General features: G+C 41.2%; 1 protein-coding gene across 7 annotated transcripts; it reads right to left on the bottom strand.

Moving 5' to 3' along the window:
- Positions 1-9,317: 9,317 nt before the first annotated feature.
- PTHLH (parathyroid hormone like hormone) lies at positions 9,318-21,867 on the bottom strand. 7 transcript variants are annotated; one of them, XM_015871172.3, is made up of 4 exons: positions 21,734-21,867; positions 19,414-19,535; positions 13,633-14,055; positions 9,318-9,848 (listed from the first exon to the last, which is right to left on the bottom strand). In XM_015871172.3, the coding sequence occupies exons 2-4, from the start codon at positions 19,515-19,517 to the stop codon at positions 9,839-9,841; spliced, it is 537 nt and encodes a 178-aa protein (XP_015726658.1). In that variant the 5' UTR covers positions 19,518-19,535; positions 21,734-21,867; the 3' UTR covers positions 9,318-9,838. The 7 variants fall into 7 exon arrangements, with proteins under 7 accessions (XP_015726658.1, XP_015726648.1, XP_085399618.1 ...); XM_015871162.3 differs by lacking the exon at positions 21,734-21,867 and adding an exon at positions 20,603-20,687; XM_085543492.1 differs by lacking the exon at positions 21,734-21,867 and adding an exon at positions 20,401-20,514.
- Positions 21,868-25,443: the final 3,576 nt, after the last annotated feature.

Here is a 25,443-nt window from a genome sequence, read left to right as displayed (position 1 = left end):
TGACCCCCTACACTTGAAAGGCACGATGTTTCTTGCCTTGTCCCCTTCACCCCCACTGTGCTTCCTTCCCCACCCTCCTACACATGCATCAATAAAGCGAACAAGGATTTCAAGCTATGCAGTTCTCAGAAATAGGAAGAGCCAGTGATGCTGCAACTGATTTGCAATTCTTGTGTAAGGAATGTATTCCATTTGTTGAGTTCAGCAGTCTTCAGTTAACATCACACTGAACGTCTGAAAGCAAACAGGCTTTATGTAGGCAAAATATGATACAAAAACGCAACACATTATATGTTATGTTTTACAATAGCATCCATTCAGTGATGTGTGTAGCTGGGAGATGGTGAGGCCAGGACACTTGACTGTTAGGTTGAAGGCTCTAAACACCTAAATATATGCAGCAGACACAAGCTGGAGATTCTTTAGATGGAAATCTGGTCAGAAATCAAGCTTTTGATGTGGACACGAGCCTTGTCTTATGCCTTGCTTCTGCAGACAGTGCCTCCCAGTTCCAGTAAAGACATACTGGAGCTGCAGCCTATTTCTTTGCCTCTCCAGCCCCTGCTGTCTCCACCACCTCAAAAGGGTGGCTGGTGCATTGGAGGTCCTGCTTTCATTTGACTCATTCTCCTTTTCTGTCACAGTGACCTCCAGTGGTTCACTACATTTATGTCCTGTATTCTGTACTAAATACACAGGGCTCCCTTTTTCCTTTCTTTTTTTTCCATTTTTTTTTTTTTTAAAAAAACAACAACAACAACAACAAGAACAAGAACCATAGAACAAAACCTGTTGAAGGGGATAAATGAGAACACATGAGGTTTTTTTCTTTAAATTGTTGTTGTTTCTCATGTGGGCACTGGATTCCTCCTTGCTGAATGTGCAGGAAAGGCATGCATCTGTGGGACTGGTGAAATAATTAGCTGATGAAAAAGAACCGTTATTTGTGACTATTAAATGAATGAGTAAAACTGTTCTGAGACCTGCCAAAATCATCACTTAGAAGAATCAGACTGCTCAAGGGGAGGGAGGTGGTGAGAGGCTTGGAAAAACTGATTTGCTCAAGTTTGAAGAAGGCCAGGGAGGACTGGGGGAGGGGAAGTGACTAACTTCATCTCTGAGGTGGTCCCACTTTCAAGAACTTCGAGCCCTCTCACTGGAAGTGGTTCTTTATACATTCAGACTTGGCTGGTAGCATTCACCTTGCATGGCCTTCAAATTTAAAGAAACAGCTGCATATATCAGTGTTTCTGATGCTTTTACTTTGTAACTTTTGCCAGAAGCCAAAGCCTGTTCACCTCGTATGCACACCGTATAAATCTGTCCTCAAAAGAAGGTCCATGGGACAGTCCTGGAGGACAGGAGTGAAGGGCTAGGCCTGGGATACCTCTGTATGCAAAGAAGAGACAGATCATTACAAATAGGAAAAGGAATTGTGTTGAAAACAATTCACAGTTACTGACAAAATTTGACAATCCCTTGGGAATATTTTTAAGCAGGTGAAACTACCAATGAATGGAAAACTTATCCAATTAGGAGCTTTTGAATATAGCCCTAGAACATCTTCCTGCATGCAAAAGCCCAGCAAAAAGCATAAATTAGCACATCCCCTTGCTCTTGCAATTGATATGAATAGTCTGTTGACAGATTTGTCTCTTGAGGTACCTAATTTCACCAAATCCAACAGGCACAGAAGTCTGGGTGCTAAAGAAAATGACCATAAATTATTTCCTACTATCCTGTTGAAAACAGTAGCAGAAGCACTTGGCACATAAATTTTGCTTTTTGGAAGTGTTTGTGGTCTTCATTTCTTTTCTGACTTAGCTATGCATGTATTTCATCTGCTGAGGAATGTTCCTTACTCTTGCTAGTTCTGTCTAGTGGCAGAAGGGAAAATATTGGTGAGATGTAGGATGACTCTCAAAAATCGAGTGAGATCAACCTCTGGTTTGTGCACTGGCTACTGATATTTTTTTTCCAGTTGGATGAGAAGCCTACCCTCAGACTAGCTGAAGGATGCCTGTACGGAGATGAGATGAGCTAGTGAGTGCAGCCCACAGCACATCGGGTGCATGTGTGCTGGTCCCTCCTGCTAACATCAACAAAGGCTCTGCAGGGTGTTTATAGTGCACCCAGACAAGCATTCCTTCACGATACCTAACAGACATTGTATATACCAGTGTAGATTGTTTTGTATAATCTTGCCTAGACTCTGACAAATGGGATCACATCGTGGCTTGCTCTTTCCAGCTTCAGGCAACTTGCCAGTGTGCTCTTTCCACTTAATGCACTAAAAATCACCCAGAATAAGATGCATATTTTCCTGAGGTTCTTTTTTCAGTCTTTGTATTTTCTTTTCATTACACATGCATATGTTCTCACTATAACGCTGTTTAATTAATGACACGCACAGCAAATTGTTCATATAAATGTGTTCTAAATTTACTGGTGATTTGGGATTCTTGTTATGTCTGTCTCTTTTGTTCTATGGTTGCTGGCTTTTTTAGTAGTAGTGTAACTATTAATGTTTTCAGTCAGTTGATCTTTGTCTGATAAAAACAACTCTTAAATAAATTATATATATATGATATCTGTTGTTAGAACTGTTCCTAACTGTTCAAGAACAGTGATTGTGCTATATTTAAGTTTTCATTCTCTTCTTCTGTCAATAGTGAATCTCTGAAACTGGGCAAATCTGGGAATTCTGGTTCTGCTTATTAGCTTTATAGAGTCCTGATGTGAAATTAAATGCAATGTAAAAAAATAAAAAAAAATAAAAAAAAAATTGATTTCAGCTGCATTTCATTAACATAGATAGCATTTTCTGTATATCATTCCATGATCTGATGTTTCAAATATAAACAAATATATCCTGTCCTGTAAGGAACTTCCTTTATACATTGCCCAACAGCTAGGCTACTTGAGGAGAGATCTTTTAAGGAACCTTCTCTCTATATCTTTTACATTTAAGAATACACTACATTTTGTTAACTTTGAATACTGGTGCCAGCTCCTCAGCATACTGTTTGGAACTAACCACCATGCAAGGAACTGTAGTCCTGTACTGCCAACTGTGTTGAGAAGGGCCTTCTGATTTTCCCAGATACTCTTGGAACCTCTTTACCTCTTCGCAGAAGACTCTCAGCTTAGCAGGGTCTGTGCATTGCCACACACATGCAACTAGTAGATCCTATAACAAGTAAATTTGTAGGATGTTTCCATGATCCATGCTTTGAATACCAAGAACTCATGTATGCAATCAGGCCATCTCTGTTCAAGGCGACCATCAGATCATTGCATACTATAAATAATAACGTGGGGCACACATTGGTGTATTAGACTCAAAGTGCTAGAAGCTGTAAAAACAGTATCAATCCAAGATACATTTAAGCTAACTTCTCAGTATAGTTAATGAGTAAAAAGGACACTTTTCCGTCCTCTCTTAAGTTCGTTTGTGTCAGCAGAATATCATAACTATGCAATAAGAAGTCTCATCTTTATCCCCAAAAGTATGATAAGCCCATTTTGTTTTCTGAAAATTTTATGGAGTTTATAAGATTTCCTGGTAAATTTCTCTGGGTTATTATTGGAACAGAATCTGGAGATGTGTGGAAGGTAGAAAGGAAAAGATTCTATTTACAGACAGTCTTTACCAGCTAACACTGAAAACAGTAGACATTTTAAGTGGGTACAGCAAAGCACTAAATCAACTCTGCTTTGCCTCAGAATTGCAAAAGCAGACTGTCCGAAGGTCCTGATTGAGGAGCCCCAGTCTGAATGACAGGAATCTTGGGGCTGTTCATATTTAATGCTAGAGACTGATCTGAACACAGGACTAAACCACTGACAAAGTGGAATATAGCCATATTTTCTTATTACTGTGAAAATAATTTTTCTTAAATAGACCAGGGTTTATCTGCACTTGGTAATTTAGTCTGATTTGTTTATGTTCCCAGGCTCATTCATCTACAGAAGGGTGAAAGAGGACAAGACTTATCAGAATATATTTCTAAGCACATGTAAAGTGATTCAGCAGGGAAACTGGAACTAGGTGATCTCTAAGGTCCCTTCCTACCCAAGCCATTATATTATTCTATGATATGTACACATTCATGGCAAGAAAGGCTGCTCTAATAGCTTGCTACTCATGAATGACTTTCAGTAGTGCATACATAGAGCTTGCCTTCTTCTTTCTCCGGGAAGATACATGTTCTGAGGCTTTAAGGGAAACTTGCCCACAATCTATATAGCGGTCTTAAATGTGCCTTCTCAAGTTCCAAAAATGTATTCAGGTGTAGCAGAGCACCTGGTAAAATGTAGAGAATGCATATGTACATTGTTAGAAAAGAGAATCAAGCCCATAGAAAAGGCATGTGTACTGGAAATCACTCTGTTGGATCACTAACTCTTATTACATGGGTTGACTATAGGGGATATATTTTCAAAGAACTGTGTGGGAAGTTCTGAATATAACTTCCACTGAAGTCAATCTCTAGAAAAGTATCTTGGTGGATTGATGATATTTTCTTCAAGCATAGTTAACTTGAAGCTAATGACTGAAGCCAATGACTTACTGTCTGATCACCGTATTCATAGCCTGAATGAAAGAACTGGGAGTACCAACCATTAAAAATAATAATAATAATAAGTAAATAAAATAAAAATGTGGGAGGGAATGGAAGGGTCATTTGTGACACTGATTTTCCCTTCCACACCTAGGTTGCAGTAGATCTCAGAACATTCTAGGCAAGTGGAAAAGAATGTTTTGACTTACAGTTGTGATAAGGAAGTAAAAAGATTTGTCCAAGGTGCTCTTAGTGTTAAAACTGAAGGAGAATTAGTTCTTTCCCTGCTTTGTTCCTGAAGCCCTTGACTTTGTTGATCACGTGACATAACCCCTGCTGATGGTTTCCATTTTATAATGGTAGACATAGTTGTGTGATGTTTTTAGAGGTACTTTGCACATTCTGTATTGGCGCTTTATTTTTATGCAACTGAAGACCTTCAGTCTCCAGATGTACTACAACATCATCTTTTCTCTGCAATAAATTATAATCATGTAACAAAATGTTTTAATCTCATAAAGTCTATGACTAAGAACAGGCAGCATTTGCCTACTTCCCAGACTGCTAGCAAAACAGCCACATTCTCTTTGGTAGCTTAGTATATGAAGGGCACTTACTCATAAGTGAACATGTACTTTTACTGCAATGTAGGTGCATTGTTTTGGAAACAGTGTTATATGAATGTTGAGACCATGAATACATAAAACTAAACCAAATCATGCCTTTGCCTGATGTCTCTTACTTGATATTTCAGAGATACTTGATATTTCAGATACTAGTGCAGATACAAAATGTATCATATTTTCTCTGTGTCTTGAATATCGAACGAGTGTCTGTATTTACAAAGAACCTCAACAAACTCTGTGAGTGAAACTACACTGTCAATCGATTTCTACTGCCAAATGCACAGAGCCTAAAAAACATCTGTTATCGAAGTCTAGCAATAGTGTATCTGCTATGAAGAACTGCCATCATCTGATTTATCTTCACAGCTTTTAAGTTCTGTAGTAAACATGATGATTACTTTAGAACCAGAGCAGCACTGTGCAAAACGTTATCTTTGAGGTCTTAACCAATGTTGAAATGGGCAGCAACAAGATCTTTGAATGTGTTAGCTAAATCTGAGAGGCAAGGTAGCTGTTCAGCACATGTCTGAGGCAGTGTCTCACCTCATGTTATGATGTCTTGCTTTCATTCTGTTACAATTCTCTTTCATCTTTAACCCCCTCAAGCTGAAAATTTGTAAAATGCTTTTTATTACTGAAAATGTCAGCCAAAACAGTCATATCATTTTTACATGAAAATGTGTTTTATGCGCTAAAAATACTCTGGAAACTCTTTTGAAAAGCCCTAGTAGCTCTGTGGCTAAGGTAAGAAAATGGAAATTTGGAAGAGCATGTTCTGCATCAGGAATGCTATTTTATCACTATGAAGAACAGCCAGCCCTGTTGTGTGACCCTGTGAAAAATCCTTCATTTAATGAAGGCCACTTTACTGCTTTCACAGCAAAAGCCTTAATCACTTGACATGGTGTGATGTGTTCTGCACACTGAGCGCACATCTCTTACCAAACAACTGAGGGTACTCCACTGCCTGTCAGCTCTCTTATTCTACCAGGCTGAGCGCCTTTCAGGAAGGTATAAGGAGGAAGGTGGTATGCCAGGACAGAGACCTGGAAGTAGAGGTAGAAAGAGAAGAGGTGGGTGGAGGGAAAAGAGGAAATAGGTGGCAGAAGTAAAACATCTGATAATGTAATCCCAGAAATTACAGTAATGCAGTAATGTGTAAGCAGAGAAACCAAATGCAAGCTGTGCGAGAAATCTTCCCTCTAATACTTCAAAACCCCTAGTGAACCTCAGTACCCATAGTACTGTCTATCTTAGATGTGCAAATATGCCATGTGGAATATCAAGTGAGTAGTAATGTAAGAGAGCAGACTTTCAGGAGGTCATATAATGGTATAAGTTCTAGCATCACTTTTTTTTCCTCCTTTGAAATACACATACTTTGCATTTGACCTGTCTATCAGAAAATACCGGGGTAAGTCCTGATTACTGCAGTCTTTCTGAGGTAAGTTGAATCACTAGGCTTGAGCTGTCTGAGCAACTGAAGTTTCTTGAAGATCTTAGTCCCCTGTAGCTAGAAAATCAAAACTGCTTTTGCTTTTTCCAGTCAGCAGTCTTCTGGATTTATTTTCCTGCAAAACAGAGAGCCTCAAAAGACTTGATTTTAGCATTGCAGAATTAAATCCAGTGGTCTGCAGAAGTGACTTTCAAGCTATAATCTGAGAACCACCGGGTCCATAGATGGAATTTATAAGGACCATTGCTTAAAGATGTAATTGCAGACTTCATAAAAGTCTGTAAATCGGAAGTCCTTAATAGACAATGTAAAGATACAGGAGGGACTGGAAACATTTCACAGGAAGGCCTTCTCTTAGAAGTGTCTAGTTCTACAGAGACAAGGTTTCTTGTCTGAGTGTATGCCTTTGTTATACGACCTTCAGGTTCTCTCTCTGCCAGGGGTCAATCCTTCCAACAAAACTCAAGTGCCTCTGCCCACTGGAGTTCTAGATTTCAGTTCCAGCTGGGATACATTGTAATCCTGAGATACAAAATCTTCTTCTGACTGTATTGCAGTTAATTTCAGTTGTGTAAATCCAAACATTAGCTGGATACTATAAATAGGCAGGATGTATAAGGAGGCCAAGTTGAAAATGTGCAGGAATCATGCCTTTTTTTCTTTAATGCAACCCTGAAGTTGTGCTACGTTTCATCGTGTATATAATATTTTTCATCTGAAAAGGAAACAATAGTCATATGCTTAGTGGGTTTAGTAATTAAGTAAACATAATGAAGCGTTGGATATCACACTTCAGAGAAACAGATGCTGGAGGATGGGTAAGTTTTTCTCAAACTTTCTTGGGTTTAGTGTTTTCTTGGAGGTAGTTTTCTGCAAGATTGGGTAGAAAGCAGAAAGACATCTGGTTTATATTATATGATGGTTGTACTTTGGCAATGGAAAAAAATGGCACTTAAAAAAAGGAAAGAAGAATAAAAAAGAAAAGCTTGGCAACTACAGAATGGAGCAACAATTACAAGAACTATCTCAAAATTCCCAGGATTTGTAATTTATTTTCCACGCATGCATTTTTCTGATGTTGCTGATGTTAAGGGAGCGAGACAGAAGAAATTCAGTAGGATTTTACAAAGTACAGCTATCTTCACGAAACAATCTCCTTTGTTCAGGTTGCCCCCACAGCAGCTGTTGTGATTAACATGTGGGTGGTAGAAAAAGGGATAGGAAGCGGGACTCAAATGTTCAATTCTAAGAAGCGATTCAAGATCATAACTTCTCTGCTGTTTTCTTCAGCCAGTGACCATCAAGTAATGAAGACCATCCCGTTTCCCCCCACCCCCACCCTTAACTGCCATTATCTATGGGTGTAGGAGAGAAATACAATTAAAGCAGATGTTTCTTTTTTCAGAAACACAGCCATGTGAAGCATCTTTATGGTGGGAGAGGGGAAAAAATATTTCAGCAATATAACAGCACAGATTGCTGTGTCACCTACTACATGTCCCAGTATACATTTTTTTCACCTTCTACAAGAGATGCTCCAAAAGTTATACCTCCTATTTTATTGTTTGCTCATAACATCAGAGGCAGATGTAAGTGGTATAGCAGTAGAGGCTGAACCTTAACAACAATATTCCCTTATATTTTGTTGCCATGCAACGTATGTCAGCAGAGGAGCAGAGGGGCAGTCTGACAAATTGGCATGACATGGAATTTTGTCTGAAGCAAAAGTATGGAACTGAATTTCTCTGTGTGGAAAAAATTGCATAAATTGACATTCATTGATGCTTGCTGGATATTTATGGAGACCAAACAGTGGATGTTAGCACAGAGAGGCAGTGGGTGTTGAAACATGGTGAAACAATTTGTTACCTCTACTAGTGCAGATTTTGGCACGTACTTCATGCAGGCTGCTCATTGCTGGTGAAAAGGCATAGCTAATGGTGGTGACTATGTTGAAAAGTAGCATTCAGTAGCTAAAAATTTTCTTTACCAAACAGTGTTTTATGCTCTTTGTATCCACTGCAGTTTCCACATAGACAAGTGGGAGTCACTACTTTTGGAGCACCTATATGCATTCACCCAGAAAATTCTCTTTACTTGCTTTTTTTTGTTGGTGGAGGTGTTGACTGGCTGTTATGCTGTTGGTGTTGGTTTTTTTTTTTTTCCTTTTTATTTATTATTATTATAACATTAAGATAGCGTAAGTCATAAGTGTAGACCCATGAATCTACTGCTGTGGTAGGCAGTTTCATCTCTGGGTAAAGTCAGCGAGAGCTGAGGGTATCATATGCCTCCTTCAGACAAGACAGGGAGGTGTAATGTGCAAGCATCCCCCCCACATGTGCAATAATTGGTTCATCCCATTGAGCTTTATATATCCTCTCACTTGTACAGCAGCATGTCTTAGGCTCTGCAATACTGGAAGCTATACATTTTAAGAATCATGCTTTCAGTACCCCCAAGTCATTCAGCTATTGAGCTGACTTGAAACAGACCACTGGAACAAAAAAAGCTTGGAGTGATTTTTAAGTGAAATCTAATGTGAAAATGTGGGAGCTTGAACCAATGAAAACACATTAGATTTAAAACCATTTTCAAATGTAGTGAAGAAAAAAATGGTGTTTCTGGTCTTGAAATTCCTCAAGGACACATTTTCTTTCTGAGTCATGATTTAATTAGATTATATTTTATTAAACATTCTTTACAAATTTTAAAATACTGCTATTATACATGCACAAAGGAAAATCAGTTTGAAAAATTTTGTGTAGGCATTCATTTGAAGTCAACCACAAAACAGGAACATTTTATATCAGTTCTCAATATATATCTAAAGTGCATTATGTTACAAAAAATAGAGAAAGTCAGCAGCACCAAGATACGTTCACAAAATAAATACACCAGTCAACAAAATAAATTAGGGTAAATGTGACAATAATAACTGTCTTAGCCTTAGCCAATAAAAAAAAAAATAAAAGGGGGGGAAAAAAAAGGAAAAAAAAAAGGGAAAAAAAAAAAAAGGAAAATTCACAATAACCAAATGTGCAGTTTCAGAGAGCAATGGGGCAAAAAGATTTTATTCTGAGCATTTACAATATTTACAGGTAATAAATATTTTAATACTTCCCATATGTTCTATGTTTGCTATTACAGAATACTGCAATATGTCTTCCAAAGTTGTCTTGCTGAAAATATCAGCGCCTCCTGCAGAGAAAACAAACAAACAAACAAACATTAATTTTCACTTTACATACATAGACCCAATATTAATAACAAGATTTACACATACTATGGTGAGTGCACCTTGCTAATAAGCAGTTGCACTAATAAGAGCTGTTTAACAGTGCACTACAGTATTAGAGATATTTTCAGAATCTATTACTTTCAGTTTATCTCATCTGGCAGTATGAAGACGTGTAATTTATTATGAAACTTAGACCACCTACTCCACTATACAGTAATCTCAGACAAATAGGAAAGAAATATAGTTTTCTGTAGGGACTAAAAAAACAACATGCCTGAGTGCTATGGGTAGAAGAAACTTATTAGTCTATAACAAACATGCTAAGGATGTATAGTTGGAGAAATGAGAATTTTGATGTGAGGATAAGAAAAAAATTCCTTTTGAACATTCTGGCAATCACGTCCCTCCTGTTTTAGCAGCTTGGGCATTTGCTGGCTTATGATTAGAACTGTCCCACAGCATTATTCGGTCTCCCTTTCTCATGGAGAGACCAACAGGTAGACAGGAGTCTGTTCATGATGGAGCTGTGTATTTCTAAACTGTCAAGTCCATGAGTTCTACTTTGTCGAATTCAGCTTAGGTCTTGAAGTGAAGAGATCCTTTACAGCATGTCTCTTTAAGGACTTTAATAAAAGAAGAGACCTTATTCCTGAAACTTTCCCTTTGTGAGCCAGAGTGCTAGGACTGGAAAGAAAATGAGTATCTTGTGTTGGGCTATGACTCCTGTTGCACTCAGACAAAAACAAAAAATTCAGTGTCTGCTGCATACAGACCTAAAATTTGGGAGCTTTCTAAGGGATACTGGTGGGCTGGTGTGAGTTCTGTAATCCTCCTTTTCTTGGGAGCATGGGAGAACAAAAGCAGAGCCTGCTTCTATCTGGCCTGAGTAGTACTTGCTCTACATTATTTCAGTGCTGCAGGAAACGCTGAAGGGCTGGGCTTTTTTCCCTTCTGCTGCATGAACAGCACACTTCTGTAATGCACCTTGGTTCCCTGGGAAACAGCTATAGAGTGGAATGCAGTGCTATAGGACAGAGCGTGATTCGCTCTGCTTCTGGATGGATCACTGAAGCTGTGGGTAGCGTTCCACATGGCAGACGTGTGTGGGCGTGAGACACACACAAAACAGCAAATCCCTGAGAGTTTAAGAGGGGATATTTTTATGTTCACATTGCAAGGGAGACTACATTTAACACAAGGGAGTCTGCTTGTTTGAAAAGTTTCTTAGGAAATTAGGTAATAACAGTTTAATTGAATTGGAATGGGAATAGAGCTAGAATGTTCATGAGAAAGAATTTTTAAGTGCCTGGAATGGAACTACTAGCACGAAGTGCCTCAATAACTAGGGTAGTATTGGGGTGTATACAGGCTATAGCATAATAATGGCACACCATTCATACAGTGTGACCGTATATGTGTGCCTGTACTACACAAGACTGTTTTTAAGAAGGTGACATTTTCACTCTGGCTTGGATTCTGGGCTTTATTGTAGAATTTAAGCTAAACCACAGCTCAACCATGAGCTCTGTATAATTACTACTTGCAAGATGTTTTCTGTGATTTTGCCTCGATTGTCTACTTTTATGAGGTATTTTTTGTAGTAATTAAAAGTTTTGGTCTTTTTTCTGATCTAAACTCAAAATGTTGGGACTGAGATTGGGCAGAAGGAGTTGGCATGAGGATTTTAATTCAGTCTGTTTAGCTGGAAGGAGTAAGATGTACAAGGAAAAGCAGGCTACTGCATTATGCATATCCATTTCTTCATAGTAAGGAAGTTATGTTCCTGCTGAGCTGAATCTAGTCTTAAGCATGCTACAAAAGCAGTTTCTACTAATGTAGTATTTGGACATCCTGTCTACATGAGCCTTCCTTGTACAGCACCAGTAAATAGAGGAGAAGTTCCTGATTTAGCTCAGCATGGCTGAGGAATCAACTTCCAAACTCAGTCATCCCTCCATCTAAATTGCCCACTATGCACCAGTAACAGCAGAGAAAACTCTACTGAACCTATCTTCCCCCATCTAAAGAAAAGACAGGGAGTTAGGCCTTACTTTCATTTAAAGCTTAAATGTCTTGTCAGCCTTCAGGGATAACTATATCTTCATACTTAAGCTGGGCAGAACCAGCATAGTATACTCTGTCCTTGTGAAGGAGGAAAATTATTTTCCTGTTTCAGGGTTTCTCTTCAATTATTATTATTATTATTTTTAATTAGATATCTACAGTGTTGGGCTTCTTTGGGAATTTGTTCCTGCAGTACTGTAATCTTGGGCATCTTGGGCAATAGAATCAAAAAGGTTAAACTAAGTCAGGATTCCAAGGTAAAGTTGACTTCCTTCAACTGTTTCTGTTTCATGATTGAAACAGAAAGACTAAATTTAGACTGCTGTCTAAATTCAGGCTTGCATCTGTCATTTTTTTACAGCTTTTTATGGGTATACCCAAATAAACAGACAAACAGCCCTTGGATGTTTTTCCGTACATTGGTGATCTCTATATGTTGCAGACACTTCTGCCACTGCAATTTCTTAAGACCTATTAAAAGTTCAGACCTCTCCTGACAGGGGTATCAGAGCGTGCCTTTCCTAGGTGACTGTGATGAACCCATCGTCTCTTACAACACTACTATTGCTGCACTAACTGGTTTGTTGCCAGGGATGCTGAATAACTAGCCTTGGACACTAGTAACTTTGTAGTTGCCAACAGAAGCTGAGACAATGGAGTATGCCGCAAACTGCACCCTCTGAATCTTAACAGAAGTCTGAATTTTAGTAAGTTGCACAGCTCGTATCTCTTTCTAAGGGACATACTGTGATCAAGTGGCATTTCTGTTGTGTCTCATGAAAATACTTTAGGATAACTGAGGAGAGGACTACTCGGCCTTGTCCACAAGTGTACAGACTTCCACCCAAACTGAGATGACCGTAAGAGAATGAGTCACCTGGGGCACCTCTGCCTGAGTCTTAAGTTCACCTCTGCCCTGAAAACCCTTTGTTTTCATATGTGAGGAAAGCGTGTCTCCTTCCAAAAATAAGGCTCAACATTTTTCAGCATCAGTGTAATTGTTTCACAAGCTGGTAGGATGGAGCTGAATTAAAAAATTCTAATTGCATGGAAAATTTTATGGCAAAAGACTGGTCTGAGTTGTTTTCAGATATTAACACAAGAATTTTTCCATTTTCTCTTCTAAGATTAAAAGTGAATCTTCTAAGATTAGTAAAGTGAAAAAAACTGCAAAGAAAGGGCGGGAAAGTTAACAAAAAGGGGAGATGATGAGAGGAAAGAAAGAAAGCTTTGCCATTTCATAAATGCAGAGCCTTAAATAAAACTCAAAGTTTTCAGTATGTGGTGGCTCAGGATCTAACTAGAAGGTTATGATGACTTTGATGTGTTTTTTTTCAACAGAAATTATTTTAATTGCTACACAGTTTCTAAAAGCTCATTTTGACGATAAGCAGTTTTCTAGAACTTTTCTTAATCAGGAATGAAACCTGCATGGAATATACCCTGCTATGATAGTGACTCTGTCACCAGAGGTAAAATACTTCCATTCTGGTGCAGATTTACCAGTGGGAAGTGGAAGGGGTGACTTACCTTGACACAGTGCACAGCTGAAAAACCATTGAACACCTATGGCCATAAAGGTGTACTACTACTCCAGATTCAAATGAGGCTTCGACCTCACACACAGAACAATTTCAGTAAATGTATGATATGCCTGTGGAAAAGATATAGCAGAATTACCTTAAAATATGATTATGTGTAGTAACAGAGTTGTCCAAGACTGGGTTCTCAGTTACATTGCTTCCATACATGCCAAAATTTAGCCAAGCTGAGCGAGCTCGCCTCTTTTTCTTCTCTTGTTCCTTACGTTTTCCAGGCTTTGTTTTCTTTTTCTTCCCTGATACCTTCAGGGGCTGCTCCTTGTAGGTCTGTGATTTGTTTGTCTCCTGAGTTAGGTATCTGCCCTCATCTTCACTGCCAAATCGGACAGGGTAGTTCTTCGTGTTGGTAGCAGGCTTAGGGTTAGGTGAGACCTCTGAAGTTGCACGGATTTCTGCAGTGTTGACACCTTCAATTAAATTTTGAAGGAATATCCTTCTTCGTAAGTCTTGGATTGATTTGCCCTTGTCATGCAGTAGCTGGTGCTCTGATACAGCCCGTTTGCTAAAGAAAGAGAGGAGCAGAAAGAAGCAGTTATGATTTGGTGACTGCCAAGCACTTGGCAATGGTACTCTCTCCTCTAGTGGAGACTGTGCACCAGATCTCAGAGCTGGAGACATCCAGTGAAATCAGACTGCTGGAGTAAATCCTGATTCTCAAAGTAGCTGCTTCCTACAGAGAAAGGGAAGGACTAAACTAGTAGCAATTCTCAGCTGACTGATCACTGGATCTGGGGTTGGATTACTCACTAATCTGTTCTAGGAAAGCTTTTAAATTCTTAATATAACACACTTCAGGCAGTAAAACCAGGAAGTCAGTTGCCAGAGATAGGAAAACTACAGCATCAGGTAATGAAGTGCAGCAGCCAAATAAGAGAGGGAATAACAAGTTCTGAAGCCAGAAGCTATATTTATACAGCATCATTCTAATAATTTTCTTCCGCACAGTCACATACTTAGTAAATATAAATAAATACATGAAAGTGCATTTCAGTTCTAAATTTAAATAAGTACAATTGTAGGAGTATAATGGAAAACTTTTCAGATTTGGGTGCCTGAAGCATAAGCGCTTCAGTCCATAATGATCTACCCAAAGAGGCAGCCTGCTCAACAGCAGTGATGAGTATCAGCCACTCGCGTCGACTTTATTACTTGGTCACTTATGTCTAATTACAGTTTTAGGTGTCTCCATGGCATTACTTTAAAATGTGAACTTTATGGGACAGACTTCTTGTCTTTGCTAAGTTTTACATTAGCCTTCTTTGTTCTATCACCCTCCAGAGCATCTTGGTTTCAGTAGGTCTCTGGTATCTTTTAAAGTTCATGATGTTTTAGTTCACTGACCTCTTTCTTGAGGAGATGCTTATAAATCTGTCTTTTAGAGATCTTGAATTGGCAGATTAGGCATGAAATGTTTGAAGAAAGAAGATATAAGCGGCACCTGGATAATAAATAACTGTGAAAAATAAAGTCTTTTTTTCTTGGTGTGGGATTGTGTCACTTGGTGCAGCACAGCTGCACTGTGAACCACAGAAAGAGTGCAGGCTGGGATTTTAGTAGTGTTCCCATGCACACTATAATACAGTTTATCCTTCCAATTGTCCTACTTCATATACTGAAATTGGCTACGTATCCTCTCATCTTGTATCGGGTACTGCACATGACTGGATTCTTACTGGCCAAAGAAAGTCATTTCATTGCCTAGCCTGTCATGTAATCATTTGGTCAACTGGAAAGATACATAGCTGTTTCTGAGTGTTGGTGAAATGGGAGAAACTCATAAATGTAAGCGAGCATTCCCTTCCTTCTGTCCCATCTCTAATCATCCTGCAAGGTTTCAAAACATGGTGGACAATGGCAGTGTGCTAAGCGACTGGAAGTGTCCTTAATTTATCTTTCAGAGTCCCTTCATTCAAGCACTTCATATTTGCGATCTGACAAACAGTAGAGCTATTTGAACTTGTTAACCTCATGTAGCATGGGTTTAAGAGCATCCCCTTCCCTATTTGTCTTTGTTAATTTGCAATTTGTTAGTATTAGGTTCAACTGATTAGTTCAAGCAATATTGCATCTCCATTACTCCACATAAAATTCAAACACTTCACCCAGTCTACTAACAGATGACTGTTTTTGCATAAAATGATGTAACCAGGGTGCTTGCACAAAATCAGCTCTCAAGTTTGTGAGCACACATTTAGCCAAAAATTGTCTGTGATGTTTTAAGTGTCCCCAAACCAGATGAACATCAAATGACTTCAGGCCTTAGGGCAAGTGTTTTACATCCTTCAACTCAATGTTTCTAAGCAAAAATGCAATATGATAATACTAAACCAAACCCGTATTTTTTCATTCTCTTCAGTGCAGCTGTGACCATTAATGTAAGCTCGAGATCTCTCCCAGGATAGTTTTTTTCTGACCAGCACAAGTCTCCAATAGTCATCTCTAACAACCTTCTCATTAAGGTCAGTCTGATCTGCAAGTGCACCAATAAAACTAGCATTTTAGTCTCCTCTGAATACTACTTCTCTGCTCTTTGTCAAGCTGTCTATGGCAGTGCACATTACTGTCCTTGCTTCAGTAATCTATTTTCCCGGGATTTTTGCATGGAAAATGTTTCCTTCTTCTCTCTGAGTCTGTAAAAACATGCAAAATCTTTGTGATTTACTGAGATCAAAATAGCATGCCTCACTATTTGTCACAGACAGCCTAAAGCCACCCTGATTCTGTAAAGGTTATTTGGTTAATTTATCCATTATGACAAAATTTTGAATCTCTAAAGCCTGTTATTAAAGTATTCTCAATTGAAAAACGATTCCATTTTAAAGAGCTGAATCCTAAATATTTTGTTCTGGACCACATAAGACAGTCAAAGAGCATTATACAGTCTACATACTGTGCAAGTAGGCATTTCCAAAATAATTCAAAGATTGACACATGAAGGGTTAGTGTGCCAAACAGGGTGGGTTTCTGTTTAAACATCTGTATAATACTTAGCATCAAGACTGTCCCCAAATAACATTCTGCTATTCCAGATAATTGTATAACACTACATAGTGCTACATTTCATATGACTTTTATTACTCAACCAGGCTAAAGGATTACATTTTGCCTACGAATTTCCCTTTTATGCTGTAGATCAAAACATGCTTAAAACAAAGAAGATATGGCAGATATATATCCCCTTGACTTTCTACCTCCTTCTACTCAATTACTCAAACAACTCTTTTGTTTATAAATCAAGGAAAAATACTTGCCCAAGACTGATGTAAGAAGTACTTCATACTGCAGATATCTTACCCCCACACACCAAGCAGGAACATAGTGGAAAGCAAAATGATTGTGTTCACACATCAGGGACAATATGTAAAAAATATTAGACTGTTAGGGTTAAGATGACCCACTGGAGGTTTCTTCCGTCATTCTATAAATGCATCTATCATTCAAGGAAAAAGTCTGACATGAAACCAAGTACAGTAATTATTAAACTAACTCGAGGTAGGTGCTTTTGAGAGAAGGATGGTAATGGTTTGTATTTGAGCAGAGCGCCCAGATCAACCACCATACCCAAGTACTCTGTGTGCTTATGAGATGATGGGAAAACATTAGAAAGCCATTCTGACTTTAAGCATATACTTCCAAATAAACTGCTCTTTTCAGGCACAATTTTCCTTTTTGTTTACCACTAAATATCTAGAGTTACCAAGAAGAAACACTTTTCAAGCAACAACTTGCTGTTTCAGAGTTGCTCTTATTTAACTGTTATCCTTGACTGTTCATGTTGAATCTGATCAGCAAATAACTGGAAACCTTTCAGTCAACTCACTGTCTGGGTTTTGCAAGACAGAGTGCCCTTGCCACTGGCTCCAATGGTTCAGCAGCTTTCACTCCCTATCTCAGAGTTAGGAAAAATATTTTCAGCAGGTCTGGGGACATGGTGCTGCAATGTTTGGGCATGCTGATAAAAATATTGAATTTCACTTTGAGGCATTATTGGGTTTCTCAGAAGTTCTGTAGTAACTAAAACATTTCTATAACAAATAAGTCTGACGATCTTTTCTTGGAACAATTTGATATGGTTTTCCTTGAGAGATTTGCCCTAGCAAGGCCTGGAGAACCAGACCTGTTTCATTTTGACTATTTTTGCATGGCTATAAGAACATGCTTTAATATTTTCATTTGCTACTGGGTTAAGCCTTTGAATAAAAACAAATCTACATAATATATCTATCTGTATATACATGTATATATACATATATAGATAGGCTTAAGTGAGTTATTATCCATTAACTCTAGGAATGGTTTGTGGTGATATTAAAACAGGACACATGTTTGAGTGTGGTGTCTGTGTTTGTGCTGTACCCACAAACAAAACGATGTGAATGCCACTAACTAACAGCTTACTGGTTTCTTGTGCATGTTTTACATGCCATGGCAAAGAGGTAGCTGAGTAATATGTTCTGAGTGTTTAACTTCCACTTTTTCTCTCCCGCAGCCAGGATGCAATGGGGTTGTTGGGAAGACCTCTAACCCTGACTTCTATAAACAAATGCTAACCTCTCTTAAGAAGAGAAAAATTATTTCTTAGCAATTTTTTTTAAAAACTATTTTTATTTTTTCACAAATTTGGCTTATATCCAGTTCATGGTTTCTCAGCAAAGGAAATACAGAATTTTAGTGCACTTCAATAATTTTAGTATTTTATATATGAAAGCAAAGATTTGATCCTCTGGGCAGACAAAGATTATGCTCTTAAATGAAAAGAAATAGCTCAGTGGTAGCTTTCAGGAGTATAAAACAGCTAAGCACTAACTGATTTGGTAGAACACACTGTAGCAGTAACAGCAATATAATGTTTTACACAATTTGCTATAGCAAATAACTGTCTGCTTCGTGCTGAAGTTCAGGTTTGAAGCTGCTTCACCTGGGGAATATTCTTGTTAATTAAACAAGAGGGGAAGTGATATTTGAAAATTTTGTCCTTGTGCGTGTAACAAAACAGTTACAAGGAAACCCATGTGAAATTATTTGCTGTGTTATGTTTCCCCACATGTTGCAACTGAATTTTCTAACCCACTTTCTCTAGCCCAACTTCCTCCTGAATTCTGTGAGAATAAAGCCCTCCACAGTCTGTCTGAAGTGTTTCTACTTGAGAAAATCTGATGCAAACCCAGTAAGAACCAGTGAAGTGCACGTGTGAGACAACTCCTTCTGCATCAGCTCAGTGGCTTCTCTTCTGTATTTTGCTTAGGATATATTAGTATGAGCCATGATGATTATTTTGGAAGGAGCAAAAGGATCATTTCCTGAAGAGAATCTCTTGAGTTACATTATAATTTGTCAGAAATATGCTTTTGCTTCTAAGTCATATACTGGACTCTCTTTGAAAAATAAATAAATAAGTAGCTGAAGTACCAGTCCAAATAGTGTTCAGTTTCCCAGCTTCATGATGGCTGTAACTGATATGCTTTTTCACCACCCTTGTCGATACTGGCTCTGTGCCAGCACTAAAGAAGTACATGGCATTTCGTATTACCTGCAGAACCTGCAGCAGCACGATGAAACGTACTACTCCTCTCCGAAGTGCAAAGAGGTGCACCAGCAATAGCTCACCTCCGACAAGCATGCAGCTGCACGCCGCTCCCCGCAGGTCGGAGCCCCTCTGCTCCGGCACTGCCTTCACAGCGCTCTGTCAGCGTAGCAACTTCCCCGAACTCCCCTTGCCATTGTCTCAGCCCAAACCGTGTCCAAAGCACCTGAGGCAGGCAGCCCACAGCCACGCTTGCCAGGACTCCCCTTCAGCACCCCCCGGGGTCCCGGGCCCTCCTCACCCACAACCTGACCGAAAGAAATTCAGGTAACTCACAGTCTGCGGCTGATCCCCTCTACTGATCTTCCGTAGGAGGGCACAGAATAACTCAGCAGAAACACCGCGAAACTCCACTGCTGAAAGAGTTTCGTGAACATCATATCCTCCGGGGCTTAAACCTGCAAGGAAAGGAGGGGTCAGTCCTGAGCGACACATGCGCGAGCTCCGTCCCCAGGCAGTCCCTTGCTGTCAGTTCTGCCAGCTCGCAAGCTGGGAAGGATAAACAAACTTTTGGAACTCTCGGCAACAGCTCACTTCTTCCAAATTTCGCTCCGTCTCTCGCCTTTCCTTGCTGTCTGCCGCTCTCTCGCTTCCTCCCTCCCTCCGTCCGTCCCTCCGCCCTCTCTCTGTCTTTGGCCTCCCGGAGGCAAGATCTCCCTTAACATAAGTTTTAAAAAAGTCTAGCTCGTATTTGAATCGTTTTAAAGAGAGCGTCTCCCCGAGCAGTGTTCGATTCTAGGCTGGAAAGCGTCTGTCCCGAGGCTTTGTGTTACAAGAGAAGCCCTCTTTTCCGATAAGGAAAGACTTCCAAAAGTCATCTCAGCTCCTGTCGTAAACACACAGGTCCAGGCGGGGAGAAAGCCACCTTTCTAAGTATACCTCTGCAAAAGTTAGATTCACGTCCTCTGTTCCTGAGAAGCTCCGTTCTCACTGTGGCGAGTGCCCCGAAGAAAGTAAAGAGCGCTGCCCAGCATTTCCATGTCTATGCGGGGCAGCGCGGGGCCTCACGAGGGTTGGTAGGCATGCCCAGCCCCGCAGGTTGGAGGCCGCGACGCTCACACGGCCCGGGGCGGACCGCGGGAGAGCTGCGGGAGCACGGCGGACTTTGCAAAGAGATGGCGCCCGAGGAACGTGTGCGGAGCCAGTGAGAGCCCTGTGCAAATTTGCAGCCAAAAGGGAGGCTGGAAAGCAGCACTTCCCGGGACCGGGATCAAAAGGGAGCGGAGAAAGGGAAACACCCGACAACACAGGCACGCAACAGACCCTGAGCGCTCCGGCCAAGCAATCCGCATCATCTGCAGCCGAGCTTTTTCCTCTCTCTCCCTTTCTCTTCCCCACTTGGTGTTTACCCTCAGGTCAGCACCACCCCTGCCGCAACACGGATCCTTCATCCGAGGGGCAACTTCCAGCTCAAGCCCCAAAGCCCAGACTAGGATCCTCGCCTCCTTTCCTTTCTCACACCTACCGTTGTTCGTCTCAGTTCCTCTATTAGCTGGAGGGCTGATTCCTAATGATGTTAATTGTACGCTAGTAAAGGCGGGGAGGGGGAGGGCTGGGGGGGAGGGCTGGGGGAAGGACTCGGTGTCGACGAACACAGGCGCTCTTGGCCAAAAAAGTAAGTTAGTGGAAAGTTTTCTCCTCCTCTCTCTTTAGCCTTCAATTTCTCCCCGCGTGGAAGTGGCTCCCGCCAGGGAGATTCAGCCCCTGGGTCAGGTCGCTCGGCAGGACGGCAGGGTCAGTGGGAGCGGAGCCAGTCCGGAGCCCCCTCTAGACCCAGTCTATCCCGTATCCCTCAGAACAATCCCGCGTCGCGCCACTTGGTTTTCCATCTCAGGAAAACACTTAAAATCAAAGGTACCACGATCCTCCCTTTTCTCCAGCCTACATGAGCAAAGAAACTGCCCCTGGCTCTGCTGAAGCAATAAGAAAGCCGAGGAACCGCGGTGTATCCCATTCCTCTTTTCCCCCGACAGCTCGATTTACAGCAAAGGTTTCCCCAGTGCCCTCACAAGCCGCAACAAAACGCTGAGGTCTGCCGGGTGGTAGCTCCTGCTCATCCTCTGCCCACAGTCAGGAATGTTTTCTGGGCAATTTTAGGTGCAAGAGAACCATTTTTATACCTTCAGGTTATTCTGCATTAAGTGGCACTTGCTGCCATAATAAACCCCCCACGTCCTTAGCCAAATTTCATAGCATGCCAGCAAATGAAACAAAAAACGTAAGAGCTGAAACAGAAATCATGTTGAAAACAGTAAATCGTTTATGCTGTAAATAAACTCCCTGAACACCTGGTAGGTTATAAAAGTATAGCTAATAGGCTTCTTTGAATTATACTGTCATTTTGACTAATTAAAGAGAATTGTGAAATTCCTTGAAAACAGCCCCCCCACATTCTCATAGATCTATTGTATTCATAGTAAAACAGCCATCAGATATTTTTGGAATTCCCTTTTCCCCCAGGAATTTTAAAAAGAGGAAATAAAAAATAAATAAATAAAAATAATTTAAAAAAAAAGCAACCTTTTCAGATTGAGGAAAAACAAATAGTCTTTATAAACCCAGAATGCTAAAGTTTCTTCAAAATTTATTACTTCACCTTTTCCTTGAGTTACAGCCCTCTGTGCCTCTCAGAGATCACCCTGGCCAAAAGTGGTTGATCTTCTCAGCAACTACTTCCAAAACTACTTTCTATCCTTAAGGAAAAAAAAAAAAAAAAAAAAAAAAAAAAAAGGAAAAAAATAGTGTTTTAAAATATATCCAGATCTGCAGACTTTTTATTCTGCCTGCAACAGATTAGTGCTAAGTAAAGGGTTTTAAAAGCAGGTGCAGGTGCCTCGCTCCCTTGCTGCTCTTTTTATTATGAAGAACAGAAGCTTCTCCTAATATATATAGCGAGGGTGACCCTTCTCAATTGCTTTTATTGAAAAGACTGAACTTGTGACATCACTAACCACCTTCCTATGGCTGAGTTTGCCTCATCTTGCCTCAGTGGGCTTGGAAAAAAAAAATAAATAATCTATGGCTTTGCTAATATGTCAGGAACTGAACAGTGCCAAACCCTTTTAGAAGGCTTACTATCGCATCATGATCCCATGCCCTCCCCCCCGCCGAACCCTCGTTTGTCATCCGCAAAATCTGCTCGGCGCTTTTCTCCTGCCACCTACACAAATGCCTAACCCGTGAGCACACTCCTCCCAGTACCTAGCCTCACCGCAAGCCTGAGCCTCCTCCGGGGCAGGACTTGACAGAACTCCCCCTCCACTCTTGTCTAACACCGTTTTTTCCCCCAAAAAAGGCCTGGTTCCGCGTCCGGGCTCCGAGAAGAGACGGGGCTCAGGTGCTTGCCGAACTGTGCCCAGGTGCTGTTCTCTTCATCCCCGTAGGGATGCTCCGGGGAAGAGAGGATGAGGCCGGAGGAGAGGAAGGACCAGTGGAAGGATCCTTTGGCACAGGTACGGGGTCGGGAATGATGCTAGGCGGAGCTATTTCCGTCCCCACATCTGTGCCGAAGCGTCAGTCCTCGCATCCAGCACCCCTATGAGACAATGAGATTTTGGAGGGATGCCGCGCTTGGATTCTGTCTCCTTTTTCCATACGTATAAACAGGCATAAATCAGCTTGCCTACCATTAAGTTGACCCGGGAGGCTGGCTGGGAAGGTAAGTCTCTGTTTCAGGTTTGATACATAGTTCCTGAAGGGGGATTAGGACCAGGGGCTGTGGGTGGGCGAGCTCCCCAAACGCCACTCAGGAGCGAAACTTTCCCCTGAAACCAAAGCAGACAAGTGGGACAGGTTCAGCTAATCGGGGAGGAGCCGCAATTACAGCCCGAGTGAGACAAAAGGAAGTAATGACCCCCCGCCCGGTGCTCAGAGGCAAGCTGAGTCAACTCTGCAAACTTCCCATCCTTCACCTTTGTGAAGTCCTGCCTCTCCTCCTCCTCTTGTTTTACTCTCAATAAAGCATTTTCGTCATTTCCCCTCCCGGATTTCTTTAACCTCAGTTGCACTCGTCCAGGGCTTCGGTTCAGACGGGGAATTTAACCTCCCTCATCTTCCCAGGGTGGAAAAAATGGTGTTCAGCAAAACACAGCCTTACTGACTGCCTGAGAGTCTGGAGAGGAAGGGAAGGGAGCGTCAGGACAGCGACTGCTGTACTCGTCCTGCGAGGACCAGAAATTCCCTGAGATTTACGCAGCCGCGATCCAGCAAGGTTCAAAGCCAGTGATATCAGCTATAGAGGGGCATAGTGCAAAGTCACGGCGTTTTTTCGAAGCTCTGCGAACTTGGGTGGTCTCGAGGGTGAGCCTGCTACGCAGCTCAGGTTGCAGATTTAGGTGGTCCGTCTAGCACACACATTCTCTCCCTCGACCTGTTATCTATCACCCTGCTATCTGCAGCTCCCACTGAGAGTCCGTTGGCTGTTAGGTGTGACTAACGCCCTAGCTGGTGACTGGGGCACTGCAGCTGTCTGGGTGAGGACATTGCTTCGAGAAAGAAAATACCGTTTTCTCCCCATCAACAAGCCCTAGGCGTGTCGTGACAACCCATTCGTGCACAGTAATCCCCTTTATTAAACAAGGATAGAGGATCTGAGCAGGGCTGCCCCTCCCACCCCAGAGGCAACCGGAGGTCCACAGCTCAGCTATTGACACTACGAGTGGTTTATTTAGACAATATGCATTTAATTTAACGCATGCAAGGGAAGAGGAAAAAAAAAAAAAAAAAAAAAAGAAGAGTCTGCGTGGAACTGAACAGAGTTTTGCCAAATCCTTCCGTCTGGTTCCTAGAATCCAGTAGACATCGAAAGGAATAATTTTCAAATTTGAGGGCAAAGAGTCAGCTATTAATTCATAAAGTCTGTCCTACTATATATAGCCCCGCGGTGCTCGCGGCTGGCATCCCGCGGCGGCGCAGGCGGCGGAGCCTGGGCGGGCTCCAGGACCCGGGGCGGTGAAGTGCGATCGCGGGTCGGGCGGAGGCAGGCGAACAAGCAGGCAGCGAGGGAGACCGCAGCCGGGCTGGCCCAAGTGAGCTGTCCATGGTGGTGCCGGGAGCCGCCTGAGATCGCCACCCGCCGCCGGCCGTCGGCACGGGGCCGCTCCGCACTTTCTGCCAGTGGGGAGCGGCGCACGGAAGACTGTGATGTTGGATAGAAGGCTCTGTGTTCAGGACCCCGCTGAGGTGTCGCATCCATAGAGGATAGGGGCTCCCTGCCCGCAACGGGAGTTGGCTGCGGAAAACTGAGCTTGTCTTCTCCATCTCTACCTAGGGTGTCTTCACTTAAATCAGAAACTGTAGGGATTTATTTTCAGCCTCCCTTCCAAGGATTCTTACAAACATGCCCACACTTTGTGCTTTAAATGTTGACAGCAACTCTTCTTTCAGTAACTCACGTATTTTAACTTACTGCTCTGAAACCTTAAGCTATTCAACTCACTTCTTCAGGTCTCCACTTTTAAATGTATCTTAACAGTGACTTGGATGTTTCATTTGTTCCGTTTTCTCGCCTACTATCTACTTAATACCAGCAGAAAAAGAATGTCTAGCCTATTTAACTTACATAAAGATATTACCAAGTTGGACTGGCTAGAGAACAAAAAATGTAATTTGAAGGGTTGTGAGAGGGAGAAGGAAGTAGCTTTCCAAACTCTCTTGCAAGCATTTTTGTTCAGTGTTGGAAGAAATCCAGTGCTTTTTATATATACGTATGTATTTTATTAATAATAATATTATTTTCTGAGAGGATACAGACTCACCTCCTGCCTTGGAATAGCTTAGTGGTTAGTGTACTCATCTGGGATGTGGGACACCGGAGTTCAAGTCCTTCCCTTCTCTGATTCAGAGCCCTAACCTCTGGACTGTTGGCTTCTCTTAGTTCCATTCCAGTTCTAAAAACCTTTCCAATTACACTTGTGATGAATTGATATTTTCCAGTGGGTGAAAATGAATGTTTATTTAACTGTTTCCAATCCAATAATCATGCTGAACAGCCTCAGATTTTTGGTTAAAAAAGAACTTGTGACTACAGTCATACAGCAATGAAACAGAATTGCAGGTTGTGAAAAGAAGTGATATACTTGGGAAAAGGAAGGACTCTGTCTTCCCTGATGGCATGTGGTAGTGTGGTTTGTGCACACTTTCTCTGACTTTATATTTGTAGTTTATCTGGAGAAAAGGATTCCGTTCTTCTCAGTCAGTACATGGGGCTAGTGCGGTAAATGTATGCTTTCCTTAGGTACAAGGTTGTTTGCTTAGTTTGTCATTTTGTTTGGTAGTTTCTTATTTCATTAGCAAATAGAACATAAG

This window comes from Coturnix japonica, chromosome 1, assembly GCF_054131305.1.
Source record: "Coturnix japonica strain WE chromosome 1, WE-NBRP24, whole genome shotgun sequence".
In the NCBI taxonomy this organism is placed as follows: domain Eukaryota; kingdom Metazoa; phylum Chordata; class Aves; order Galliformes; family Phasianidae; genus Coturnix; species Coturnix japonica.
The sequence above is the reverse complement of the archived record's forward strand: the minus strand, read 5'-3'. Positions and strand labels throughout refer to the sequence as shown.